Source organism: Microtus oregoni, unplaced genomic scaffold, assembly GCF_018167655.1.
Source record: "Microtus oregoni isolate MIOR12 unplaced genomic scaffold, Mior012 000013F_ref0000133, whole genome shotgun sequence".
Lineage (NCBI taxonomy): Eukaryota > Metazoa > Chordata > Mammalia > Rodentia > Cricetidae > Microtus > Microtus oregoni.
The window spans coordinates 44,961,156-44,974,237 of record NW_024543072.1 but is presented as its reverse complement, the minus strand read 5'-3'; the positions used below and the strand labels follow the sequence as shown (position 1 = coordinate 44,974,237).

Below are 13,082 nucleotides of genomic sequence, written 5' to 3'. Positions count from 1 at the left end.
GCTACTGGCCTAAATGATGCTGGTCAGGAGAGAGGATTTCACACACACACACACACACACACACACACACACACACACGTGTGCACGTGCACTCACACACAAACGCACAAATTCACAAAGAGGCATAATATATACTCTGCCATTCAGTGCCCAGTACCTGCTACACTCCCTCACTCACTGTGACCTATGTCCCTGTTTATTGTTGTCCACTATTGAGGAAACACTATTGTAAGTCAGCGGTTTAGGAGTGTGCAATAAGGAAGTAAAAGCCAAAAGCTGTGCACCCAGAAACCCAAAGCTGAGCCCATTAGTCAAGTTTTTCCACGACAACTCAAAAAAAAAAAAAAAAAAAAAACCGCACAGGGTTGTGAAGAGGACGGGTGTGGAGAACACAGTGGTGCGTGTAAGGTGACCAGCCTCACCTGGGAGGAAGAAACTCAGATGGACAGAGACAAAGAAATACATGTTTCTTCTTAAGGGAGCTTGCTTGCGCTCCCGCAGCCCCAGGAGCCTCCAATTGCTAGGTAAGAATGTTTATAGAATACTGAAGAAAGCAGGCAGTTTTCAGACCAGTCATGAGGCGTTAGGACGTCTATCATAAGAAATCTGTGTGAGGAAAACCAGATGAAATGAGCTAAATGATCCACCACTTCATTCAGAATTGTATTAAACTGTTTAATTTTTATAATATCATTTTAAATATTAAGATATTCAAGATTAGAAAATGAAAATAAGCATGTAAGTTCTGAGTCACTTAGCATAGCCTTAGTCCAGCCTGAAAATTAATCTGTATGCATGAAAAAAAAATCAAAAGAAAGGAAAGGCCATGACTGCTCCTAGGTATGGTGGAGGGGAAAGTTTATTGTAGATTAAAGGGAGCATGTAGAAAAAGGCAGGGACATCTGGGAAAGTCCAGAGTGGGCATGACCAGACTGAGCTGGATAATGTGGGGAGAGGTAGAGGGGAAAAAAGAGAGGAGAGAGGGGGACAAGGGCAGTAGCCAGGAGGCTTAAGGTACAAGAGGGGCAGAAAAACCAAGTGTCAGGCTCACTTAAAAAGAGACTCTGCGGGAAGGACAGCCCAGTCCCCAGGCTAGAGTTCAAGGTAGAGAGTGCAGGGTCTGCCAGCCACACCCTGTGACAGGTAGTAACTGAGTGATGCTGGGAGAACCTGGCTGCCAGGTCCTCTTTGATAAGTTAAGTAGGCACCTCAGCTATTTGTCCCAGGTTTGAAACTTAACAGTATATACATATGCTAAATATTGGTAGCAGTTGCTTTGGGGGCCTGGGACTATGGAGTAATAATCTTCTCATCTTAAATTTACATATATTCACAATAGTCTACAACTTCAAATTTCTAATTAAGCAAGTAAATGTGTTTAGTAAAGGCTCCTTACGGGTATAGCTGAATTCTGAGTCAGACAAAGTCACCTCTTCTCTTGTCTACAGAGGAGACCTCAGAAGACGGAACAATAAGCCCAATTCCTACTCCAAGACTCTCATAGCGTTCCAAAGATACAAGTATTCATTTCTCAAGGAAAAGGCTGAAAACACTAGGCAATTGAACTGACTACCATGGAGACCACAGATCATGACACTCTCCAGGATGGAGCCACATCCTCAAGCAGTCAGAGGACCACTGATGAAGACAGTCTTTTGCTGATTAAAGCTGCTGAAGAGGGAAATGTTGACAGGATCCAGCAATTGCTGGACAGAGGGGCTGATGTCAATGTCTGTGAAGACATCGGGGGTTGGACACCTTTGCACAATGCAGCACAGCTTGGCAGGGTAGACATTGCAGATGTCCTGCTTCGTCATGGTGCTGACCCTCACAGGAGGAAGAAGAATGGGGCCACTCCCTTCATCATCGCTGGGACCCATGGAGACGTGAGACTGCTCCAGAGATTCCTCTCTGAAGGAGCAGATGTCAATGAGTGTGACATCAATGGCTTCACGGCTTTCATGGAAGCTGCCGAGTATGGTAAAGTAGAAGCCTTAAGATTCCTTTTTGATAAGGGAGCCGATGTGAATTTGAGACGGGAGACAACAGAGGACAAAAGGCGACTGAAGAAAGGAGGGGCCACAGCTCTCATGAGTGCTGCTGAAAAAGGCCACACAGAAGCCTTGAGTGTTCTCCTCAATGACATGGGGGCAGAGGTCGATGCCCGGGACAACATGGGCAGAAATGCCTTGATCCGTACTCTGCTGAAATCTGGTAGTGAAAATGTGGAGGAGATTACTCGCCTTCTGCTGCACCACGGGGCTGATGCCAATGTGAGAGGAGAAGGGGGGAAGACACCCCTGATGGCGGCAGTGGAAAGGAAACACAAAGGCTTGGTAGAGATGCTCTTGAGTCAGGAGGGCATAAACATTGACGACAGAGATAATGAGGGCAAGACAGCCCTGCAATTTGCTGTTGAACTCAAACAGAAGAGAACAGTCCAGTTGTTATGTGCTAAGGGAGCTAGTACCAGGTGTGGGGATCTTGTTGGGATAGCCAGGCGGAATTATGACACTTCCATTATGGAGATTCTTTCCCATTATGGAGCTAATGATCAAAGTGTCCCTCCTGCTGGTGACTGGTTGCCTCACAGTTCGCGCTGGGGAGAAGCCTTGAAAAAACTCCACAGAGTGGATCGACCCATGATTGGCAAACTCAAGATCTTTCTAGATGATGAATTTAAAATTGCTAGCACTTCTGAAGGAGGCATCTACCTGGGGTTCTATGACAATCGAGAGGCGGCTGTGAAGGTCTTTCGTGAGGACAGCTCACGTGCACGCAATGAAATCTCCTGTCTGCAGGGCTGCCGTGGCCACAGTAACTTTGTGACTTTCTATGGAAGGGAGACCTACGACACCTGTTTATATGTGTGTCTGTCCCTGTGTGAGTGGAATTTGGAAGAGTTCCTGGGTGGACACAGAGTGGAACCGGTGGAGAACGGAGAAGATAAGTTTTCCCGCAATGTCCTATTGTCTGTTTTTGTGGCTGTTCAAAGACTACACTTGCATGGATTCTCTCATCAGGATCTAAAGCCCCCAAACATTTTAATAGGTGAGTTCTTTGTGGTGGTCTTTCATGTGTGGCTGCAACAGAACATGACAGACTAAGAGATTGGTAAAGAATGGAGATTTATTTCTGATCGTCATGGAGACATTATAGTCACCTCTTGAGGGCTAAATTCCTGACTTACTCGCCTTTAGATCTGGTTCTCAACAACTTTCATTCATTCATTCCTCTCTCTGGGGACTCTGTGGAATCTTCTAGAAATGGGAACTGTAACTCAGATCCATCTCATTTCTGACCCATGAGGGTGGTATAAAGACCAGTGCAGCTTGAATCTGGTGGGCTTAACTGAAGGGAAAGCGATGCCAAGACATTCCTAGACTCAGAACCTTCACCTTTAGCTGTTGGTTAGTTGTTAGTTACCCATAGACCGTATCCTTAACTATGGCCAGTAGCCTCATGGACACTGTGCTGTGTCCTAGGAGCTGTGATTGTGGACAGCTGGTTAACTTCACCCTCATCTTTCACTACTGTCTGTCCTGTAAAAATAAAAATATGTGTCCTGCTCTTGACAGTTACCTAGTAGATCAAATGAGGCTGGACATGAGTGAATGTATTATTATTTATCTTCAGAGATGACAGACTGCATATCATGTTACATATTTATTTAAATGTTTTATCACACCACAGGGAATACTTTTATTCACCTCTGAAACTGTCCCTTAGATGACAAGAAAGCAATTCGCCTGGCAGATTTTGATCAGAGCGTCCAGTGCATGGGAGATCCAAGGGCGGTCAAAAGAGACTTGCAGGTAATTTCTGTGGCCGGGTTACCTTTTCTTTCCTCTACTTCCTTATTTGTTTATTACCCCACTCCCTAGGGCCAGGTAAGGAACTTCCTATTTTAATCCAGAAGGAAAGCTTTCCCATGGCTTCCCTCCATGGTGTCCACTGTCCTCACTCCCTTGCCCACAGCGGCATTTCTGTGTCTTTCCTCAGGAGATCTTTCACCAGGCTGAGGAGATGGTGAAAGAGCTGAGTTGGCGCTGAGCTGCCTCTCACTGTGGTCCCTTTCTTTATCTGTGTTTCCTTCTTCCTCACCAGCTGAATAAGTAACTAATGCGAGGGTGCCTCTTCTTCAGAGACTTCCAGGAGGCATTTCTGAATACCTCACAGGTTCCTTCTGGAAATATTTTTCTGCCTAAGGGTAAGGCAAATGAGATTTTCTCCCAACTCTATTCAAACTTACCTGCTGAGAACCAAACAAAGTCAGATATGGAGACTCCAGACAGGTCTGGGGTGTTGGAGTCAGCCTTCAGCTCCAAGGAGACAGAGCTCAGCAGAAGCCTCAGGACTATAAAACAACTCCTGAGAGGCCCTGTGTACCTTGGCTGCCAGGCTTGTTCAGATATGGCCGGACGGTTCTCTCCTGGATAGTAGCTAAAGGGCAATAGCTTTGTTTCTGGGTTTGGTGGTTCCTGACTTCTACCACCCTAGCATAACTGTCTCTTGTGCTGACCACTGCCTACTTCTCAGCTGTACCAAAGCCTGGTTTTCTTGGCTAGTACTGAGTCCCACCTGATTAGGAATGACTCTATTATCTGCCTCCTCACAGTACTGTGTCCAGTTCCTAGTTGGTTCTATATTGTCCTCTTTGTTTAAAGCACCCTCCACTTTATATTTGTTTATTTTTAATATATTTTACATACTAACCAGTTTCCCTCCCTTCTCTCCCCCCATTACCTCCTCCTACCCCCTTTCCAATCCCTTCCATCCACTCCTGAGGAAAGGTAAGGCCCTCAGTGGGAGTCAACAAAGCATGGCACATGAACTTGAGACAGCTCCTCCCCCCTGCATCAAGGCTGAGCAAGGCACCCCACTATAGGAAATAGGTTCCAACAAAGCCAGCTCATGCACCAGAATCAGATCCTGGTCCCACTACTAGGGTCCTACAAACAGAACAAACTACACAACTATCGCACATATGCAGAGGGTTTAGGTCAGTCCAATGTAGGCTCCCTAGCTATTGGTTTAAAGTCTATGAACTCCCATGAGCTTGAGTCATCTGTCTTTGTGGGTTTCCCCATAATGATCCTGAGGCCCCAAATTATATAATTTCCCTTCCTCTCTTCAACTGGAATCCAAGATCTGGGCCCAGTGCCTGGCTGTAGACATCTGCTTCTGCTTCCATCAGTCACTGGACAAAAGTTCTATGATGACGGGATAGTCACCAATCTGACCACAGGAGAAGGTCAGTTCAGGCACCCTATCCACCACTACCAGGAGCTCTGGCTGGGGTCATCTCCGTGGACCCGCAGGAGCCTTCCCTGCACCAGGCTTTTCTCCAATGCCATCTTAGCACCACTATCAAGGTTTCTCCCTGGTGTCTTTTCTCTCCATCCCTTCCCCAACTTGACCATCCCGACTGAGCATGTTCCCATCTCCTCCACAATACCCCCCATCCCAGTTTACCCAGGAGATCTCAACTATTTCCCCTTCCCAGGGGGATCTTTGCATCCCTCGTAGGGTCCTCCTTGTTACCTAGTTTCTTGAGGACTGTGGATAGTAGTCGGGGTATCTTTTGCTTTACATCTATTGTTCACTTAAGAGCAAGTACACACTGTGTTTGTCGTTGGGTCTGGGTTACCTCACTCAGGATGATTTTTTCTTCTAGTTTCATCCATTTGCCCACAAATTTTATGATGTCATTTTTTTTTTTTAACCTCTGAGTAATAGTCCATTGTGTAAATGTACCACATTTTCTTCATCCATTCTTCGGTTGGGGAGCATCTAGGTTGTCTCCATGTTCTAGCTATTATGAATAATGCTGTTATGAACATATCTGAGCAAGTGTCCTTATGCATCCTCCCTTGACTTATCCACATTCTGTCAGAACATCCAGGACCTAGGTGAATCCTGTTGCCAACAAGTCTATCCTAGCAGCTCTGGACCACGATGGTCTCTCAGGACCCTAAACTGTGGGCCATGTGTGGCCTTGAGAGCTCTTTGTACACAGGGCTTTGCCTTTCTTACCTAGAACTACATATTTGGAGTCCAGAGTGCTAACATGACATCATGGGACCACAGGAATATAGCCCAGAGATTCCTTAAAATCCCTCCCATCCTCAATTTCCACAATGTCTGGACTAACTACTTATGCATCACTGTGAGAACCTGAAGGAAGAAGAGTTTGCTTGAGTTCACAGTCTCAGAGGTTTCAGTTCAGGCTAGATGTGAGGGATTGATAGACCAGCTCATCCTGGACAGGAAGCAACACTCAACCACAACTGGAAAGGACCAGGTCAAGGTATAGACACTAGGACAATCCCCCACTGCACCACTTCTTCCAAACACGTTCTGTCTTCCAACACCCCACAACTTCCATATAAGACTACTGGCAGTGTGAATCTATCATGGGCCATTAGGCCAGAGCCCTCATGATCATAATCTTCTCTGTGAATGCCATCACAGACACACCTAGAGATTCCTCTTACTAATCTTCTAAGCAGATTGGTGACCAATGAAATTGACAATAATAATACTGTCAAATCTTTCAAGCTTACCCAAATAGGTTACCACGTTGCAATTTTGGCTTGATTTATGGCTTCCGTGCAGGCCCTTGGACGGCTGGTCCTCTATGTGGTAATGAAAGGTGAAATCCCCTTTGAGATACTGATGGCTGAAAATAATATAAAGGTGGCAAAAAAGTCTCCAGACAAGGAGACTAAGGACCTCATTTGTTGCCTGTTTTCCCCTGGAGAAAATGTAATGAACTGTCTGAAGGACCTGCTTGGCCATCCTTTCTTTTGGACCTGGGAGAAGTAAGTAGACCTCAGGTATGAGTGATAGCAGTGGTTCTCAAGGTTCCTAATGCTGAGACCCTTTAATACAGTTCCTCATGGTGCCGTGTGAAGGCAGATGAGTCTCTCCCTTCTGCCAGTTCTCAAATAACCACTCTGAAGCTTATATTACTTCTAAATGCTTAGTTTTCAGATCTGGCTTGTTACTAGCTAACTCTTACACTTAAATTAACCCATATTCTTATCTATCTTGATATTTTGGTGTCTTCCTCAGCACGATATTCTCATCTGGCTTCTCTTTGTTTGCCAACAACTCTCTGACTCCACCTTTCTTCTTACAAGTAGTCTCCGTGTCAGGCTGCCTGCCCAATCTCTTTCTGCACAGCTATCGACCAATCAGCTTTATTATTAGCAATGAGCATAGTTCACAACAGTGGTGACCCCCAACCACACAGTTATTTTTGTCACTACTTCGTAACTGTAATTTTCTACTGTTCTGATTGTAATGTAAATATCTGCTATGCAGGATGTCTGATATGGCCCCTGTGACAGGGTCTTTTGTCCCTCAAATGGATCGTGAGCCACAGGTTGAGAACCATTGTGATATGAGCAGCTGTCTGGGCTGGGCATCAGCAGGCCCAGGCTTTCCTCTCACCTGGGCATTGTAGGCAGTGTGTCCTTGGGAGGGGCAACAACTTACTGAATTCTGGTTGTAACTACTGAGGAACAGGTGGGAATCAATGAGTGGCCTCTCCCATCATAGAAATTCAATTAAAAATCAAAGCTCATCAGTTTTGTCTTTTTGAAAAATAGATCTTTCTATCATTCTCAGCCGCTACAGAGCACTTCGGGATGTGGGGAATGAATCTGACATCAAAAAACGAAAAAATGAAAGTGAGATTCTCAAACTACTGAACTTTCAGACACCTGAGCCTTCCAGAAATTTCTATCAGTGGAAAGATGAGGTATGAACACTTTCTTGGTCTAGGAATGAGGGTATATGTAACAATTTATGCTGCCTTTTCTAAGTTATTTTCTACACCAGTCTGTTGTTACCAGGAAGCGAGTGGGATCATTTTCTTCTTTCCAAATGAGTCCTCTTGACTCTTTTGAGTCTCTTCTCCTTCCTTCAGAGTCAGGACCCCTAAGACACTGTCATTAAGTTATGCCTTAGGATGGCCTTAATCCAGTCCATTAGCTCCCCTCAGGTCTAGCCAAAAGTTTTATTATGATAAGAATGATTGACTAAATAGAGCCTAAGCCAAGGCGGTTCTCCACCATGAAGCCATAGCTTAGACACACTAGACACCTCTGCTGTCTGTGAGCAGCCCTGTTCCAAGGACCCACATTGTGTTGAGAAGACACATTATGAAAAAAGATAACCTTTCAAATCCTTCCTCTTCAAGACAAATTCTGCTAAAATCGAATTTAGGGTAACTCTATAAAATTAATCAGCATCTCAATCTGTATCACAAACTCTCATGCTTGTAAATTTACAAGTATTTCTCAAATCCAACTATATTTTAGGCCAACATCACAGTCTGGACACCATAAAGCAGAATAAAGCATGTTCCCGTGAGGTGCGGATATCTGCAGAGATGACGCTGTGTGGTGCAGCTCATGGACAATGCACCCTGAGAGAATCCATGATCTTCAGGTCTTTGAGACCAGCAGATTCTCTATGTCAGCCTTCTGCTCTTCTCCATATTTGCTTCTGCTTCTCATTTTCTTTCCTTTTCTCCACTCATAATTGCTAATTTAATATAAATTTTCCTTGCCAGTCTTTAAGTCTCATGGGGCAGAGAGCCACAGTGTGCTGGTTCTTAGTATGGAGTGAGTGTGTCATGATTCTTTGCTCAGTGCATGCATATGAGATATAGCTCAAACTTCAAATTTTTAGAAATGGACAAACATAAAAGTAGAGACATTTTTATATAAGTATGTGATATACCTTGAGCATATCCCCTCATGCCCTTCTACCCTGCTCATAACCCTCCCCTTTCCTTAGTCCCTGATGCTCTACAGTTTTTTTCTATTTTCCTGTCAAATTTACATACATGAATTTATATATCTAAGCATAATCCTACTTTATTTATCTGAGAGTGACTTAATTTGCCTACTTAGACATCTCCATTGTATCAGCTTTCATGCAAATGACAGAAGTTTTTTTTTTATAGCTGAAAAAATTCCATTGTGTACATAAACCACATTTTCTGTAGCATTCTGCAACTGAGGGACCCCTAAGTTGGCTCCACATCTTGGCTACTGTGAACAGTTCTGTGATATCTCTGTGATATGTTGACTGAGAGTCCTTTGGATGAATCCCCAGCAGAGTTGTAGCTGCTCTTTTGGTAGGATGTAGTTTTAGCTTTTTGAGAATTCTCAGTACTGATTTCCACAGTGGCTAGGCTTGTCGGTACTTCCACAGAGGGTTTTAGTAGGCTTAATTTGTTGGGAACTAGCTAGTACAGACAAAAATGTAATCAGTCACTTTTAGTGCCTCATTCAAACACGACATAACTGCCCCGCATGGCACAGTGGGTGGTGGTTTCATGTACTTTCATTTGTTCTATTTGCTTCATTCATTGGTAGAGGGCATTTATTCAAATTTGTATTTGACCTTCTGTTATTAAGATACTGTCAAGGTTTGTTTTATCTTGTCATCATACTTTGGGGGTAATGTTTTATTTTTTAGATTGACCAATATGTCATGAAAAGAATGGATGATTTCCCTGAAATGGAATATGGTAAGAAAAATCCTTATCGGAATACTGTAGGCGATTTACTGAAGTTCATTCGGAATATGGGAGAGCACATCAATGAGGATAAAAGCAAGGAGTAAGTGCTTCCTTTATTCTTGTGCATCGTCCATGCAGGAGAACAATTAAAAAACACAGTTGTAAGTCTGTCCCTATGGAAAGAAGAAATCTTACTTTGATAAAGAAAAGCAAGTGGGAGGGCGGGGCTGTGGCACATGTCTTTAATAGCACAACTCAGGAGGCAGAGGTAGATGGATCTCCATGAGGTCAGCCAGGCCTACACAGAAAGTTCCAGGCCAGCCAGAAATGCATAGTAAGGCCCTGACAGAGAAGAAGGAGTTGGATAAAAAGAATGAGGAGAAGGAGAAAAAGCAAAAGCAATTCTTTTCTGTTTTAAAAAGGAATCTCTCTGAGTCCCTGGGGCTTTACAATCAGTTACAGACATGCTCAGCAGGGTCTCATCCTCCTTTTTAGCTTTGTTGAGTTCTACTGAACAGAAGTATCTTTCTGGGTGACTACAACAGAAGACAGGGCCACCGTATAAGCAACTGTAGAGTCCTAACCTTGAGCACATCTCCACATTAGTTATCAGAAGTGTCAGCTGCACACACAGACACACACAGTACAGTTCAGAATGTTTTCTTTTTTATTATTTAGAGGTTGATTATAAAGAATTGTGGAGTTGTATTACCATTTTGTTTTATTATTACTGTTTTTTGAATTTCATAATAAGTACTGTATTGACATTTCCACCCTTCCCTCCTCATCCAGCTCTTCCTGTGCCCCCCCCCAGTGTCCTCTCCAATTCATGACCTCATCTCTAACTGCTGCTGCACACATACATATGTATAGATAAGCACAACCTTCTGAGTCCACGTAGTGTTGCTCATTTGTGTCTTTGTTTAGTGCTTCTTACTTGGGTTGGAATCTCTCAGAGGGGTCTTGCTCCTGGAGAAGGCTGATGCTCGCTCTCACCACCATTAACTGCCTGTAACAGCTATTTATCTCGGGGTACGGTCTTGTGAGATCTACCTCCCCTTCCCACTGTTTCTATGCTTTTTTGTTTTTCTGGGTTTTTTTTTTAAAGAAACGTTTGTGTGTGTGTGTGTGTGTGTGTGTGTGTGTGTAACAGCCCTGACTGTTTTAGAACTAGCTCTTGTAGACCAGGCTGCCCACAGACTCACAGAGACACACGTTCCTCTTCATTCTGAGTGTTGGGATTAAACAGGTGTGCCACCATCTCCTGGCTATTACCACCATTTTTATGAATGAACAAACAAGCTCATAAAATTTAAATTGCATAGTTATTAAAGAGTTAGGAAGCATCTTAATTCATCAGATTACAAAGTCCCTATTGTTCCTGCTATAGAATCAAGTACAGCTGTCAAGGCATACTCTAAGAAGGAGAAAGAGCCTAGGGCCAGTTCGCTAACTATTTGTGTTTTATTTCAGTATAAAGGAAAGAATTGGAGACCCTTCTTGTTATTTTCAGAGGACATTTCCAGATCTTCCCATTTATGTCTACAAGAAACTAAAGGACACAGAATACAGAAAACATTTTCCTCTGACTCAATCAAGCCTCAGTGTGCCCGAGGCAGCAGGACCAGAGGACCTACAGACCTGAATCTTGTTAGTTCAAGGAACCGATTTTTAATGTTTCTGGGAAGTTTAATATCTATGATCTGTTAAGCAATGTGGTTGCTTGTCAGGCCTGAGTTAGGGCGCCAGTGTGTCAGTTTCTGATACAGTAAGCTCCAAACAGTTACAAAATCAATGTACCACAAAAAACTATAATACTCCCTTTCGATGGGTAGAACTGGGAAAGATGTCTGTTAAGATTTCATTTTTAAAAAAGTGAGAGAGAGAGAGAGGGAGAGAGAGGTGGGCACACACGTCACATGTGGAAGGAATAAGTACAGCTCTGTGGAGTTGGTTCTCTCTTTCCACCATTAATTGCATTTCTGTGATTGAATTGACATTGTGAAGCTTTTGTGGCAAGCACCACCATCCACTTGAGTCATGTGACCAACATGATTCCTACTATATTAATTGCACCAAAGGAATGAGTGTCAAGATTCATGTGGCTGTATGTTTTATATTTATCTCATTTAATTCTTCCAATGATCTTGCAAAACATAATTTATCATCTCCATTTAAGAACTGAGGCTCGGAGTGTCGGAGTGCCTTGCCTAAGGTCATACAACCTGTCAGATAAACAAAGTCATACAAACTGTCATAACAGTGCTTAAAAAAAACGTGTTGTTATTGTCACATCGCACATGGGGGCGTTAGAAACAATCAACGTCTCTTCTGGGTGAAACTCTGAAGGAATATGCCAGCACACGCAAAGGGCTCCAGGAGGCTTGGTTAGTCATTCAGAGTTTGGTACCTAGCTAAAAGAATTCCATTCTTTCTGGAAGCACCTGTGTGGGTTTCTCATGATCTGAAGGTCATAGTTCTCATTTGGAGTCTTTTGTTAGTGTCATTGCTGGGGGCATTGGCACTGCTGGCATTGAGTAAGGATGAACCAGGGATGCCCTCAAGCATTCTGTGATGCATGAAGTAGCTCCCGCTCACAATACCACACTGTGCAGACTAAATATCAGTGGTGCTGAGGGTGAGAAAGACCATCAGAAGGGACTGGGACACGGTTGAGCTGGCCCTGGGTCTAGGACTATGAAGAACATGGAACACTTCCCAGAAGAATGACTTGGGTGTGTTTTCTAGACGCTGGATCTGAAATGGAGTGGCTCCTTCTGGTGTCCCCTTCCTCCCTTCCCTGCTCCATGGTGCAATGCTCTATTTATGGTGCTGTCCTCAGATCCGTGACACATTGTCACCTCAGTGTATGCTTAGAAAAAATTTTTACTCCATTATGTAATATTTGATGAATCTTCACTGAGTAATCACTGAACCATTCTCATACATGAATGATGAGGATAAATTGCATAGACTTTAGAATTTATAATTTATACCTACATAGTTTTAAATCTAATTTTGTTTTGAAAACAGTACTGTAAGGTAAGCACTGTGATCTTGTTTTGATAACAAAGAAACTAAGGTTAGAAATATTTTTCTGTACTCTGGGCATGTAGCATGAGATGTCACTGCCTTGATTTGCACAGATTTTCCTCTGTGACATCTAGTGTTCTTTCCACCTACCATTGTGGTTGCTAAATGGAGCTTTGGAATGGGAATTAAATGGTGTCTTATATTCTTTCCAAAATGGAGGTATTTGGAAATGACTAGTTAGCTGTCACTGCCAAGAGTTATGATCCTCTGGAAGAGACAAACTAACAAGTTAATGGGTTTTGAGCAAAGTGATCCCTTCAGATTTTAAATTTGAGCTTTGTTATCTGACTTGTATATGTCAATCAAAATGTCCATGTGTGATGATACCCAATAAAAAATTGAATTATTTTGTTAAGTTCGACTTTCTGTGAGTCCCTTGTATCTACAATAAACAGATGAATCAAGCAATCCTTGGGTAATTTAAAAGTTATATCTATCTATCTATCTA

The 13,082-nt window shown here is 43.2% G+C and overlaps 1 protein-coding gene across 1 annotated transcript; it reads left to right on the top strand.

The window, feature by feature from the left end:
- Positions 1–1,573: 1,573 nt before the first annotated feature.
- On the top strand, positions 1,574–11,186 carry LOC121455273 (2-5A-dependent ribonuclease-like). The gene is made up of 6 exons (XM_041662919.1): positions 1,574–3,051; positions 3,730–3,815; positions 6,619–6,824; positions 7,636–7,768; positions 9,499–9,641; positions 11,015–11,186. Exons 1-6 carry the CDS (start codon positions 1,575–1,577, stop codon positions 11,184–11,186), a joined length of 2,217 nt encoding a protein of 738 aa, XP_041518853.1. The 5' UTR covers position 1,574.
- The last annotated feature ends 1,896 nt before the right edge of the window (positions 11,187–13,082 follow it).

Bases quoted from the DNA above. Each gene is read 5' to 3' on its own strand.
- LOC121455273 (XM_041662919.1), top strand. From the start codon at position 1,575: ATGGAGACCACAGATCATGACACTCTCCAGGATGGAGCCACATCCTCA. The intron at 3,052-3,729 runs GTGAGTTCTTTG...ACTGTCCCTTAG, and splicing joins GCCCCCAAACATTTTAATAG to ATGACAAGAAAGCAATTCGC. The intron at 7,769-9,498 runs GTATGAACACTT...TTTATTTTTTAG, and splicing joins TCTATCAGTGGAAAGATGAG to ATTGACCAATATGTCATGAA.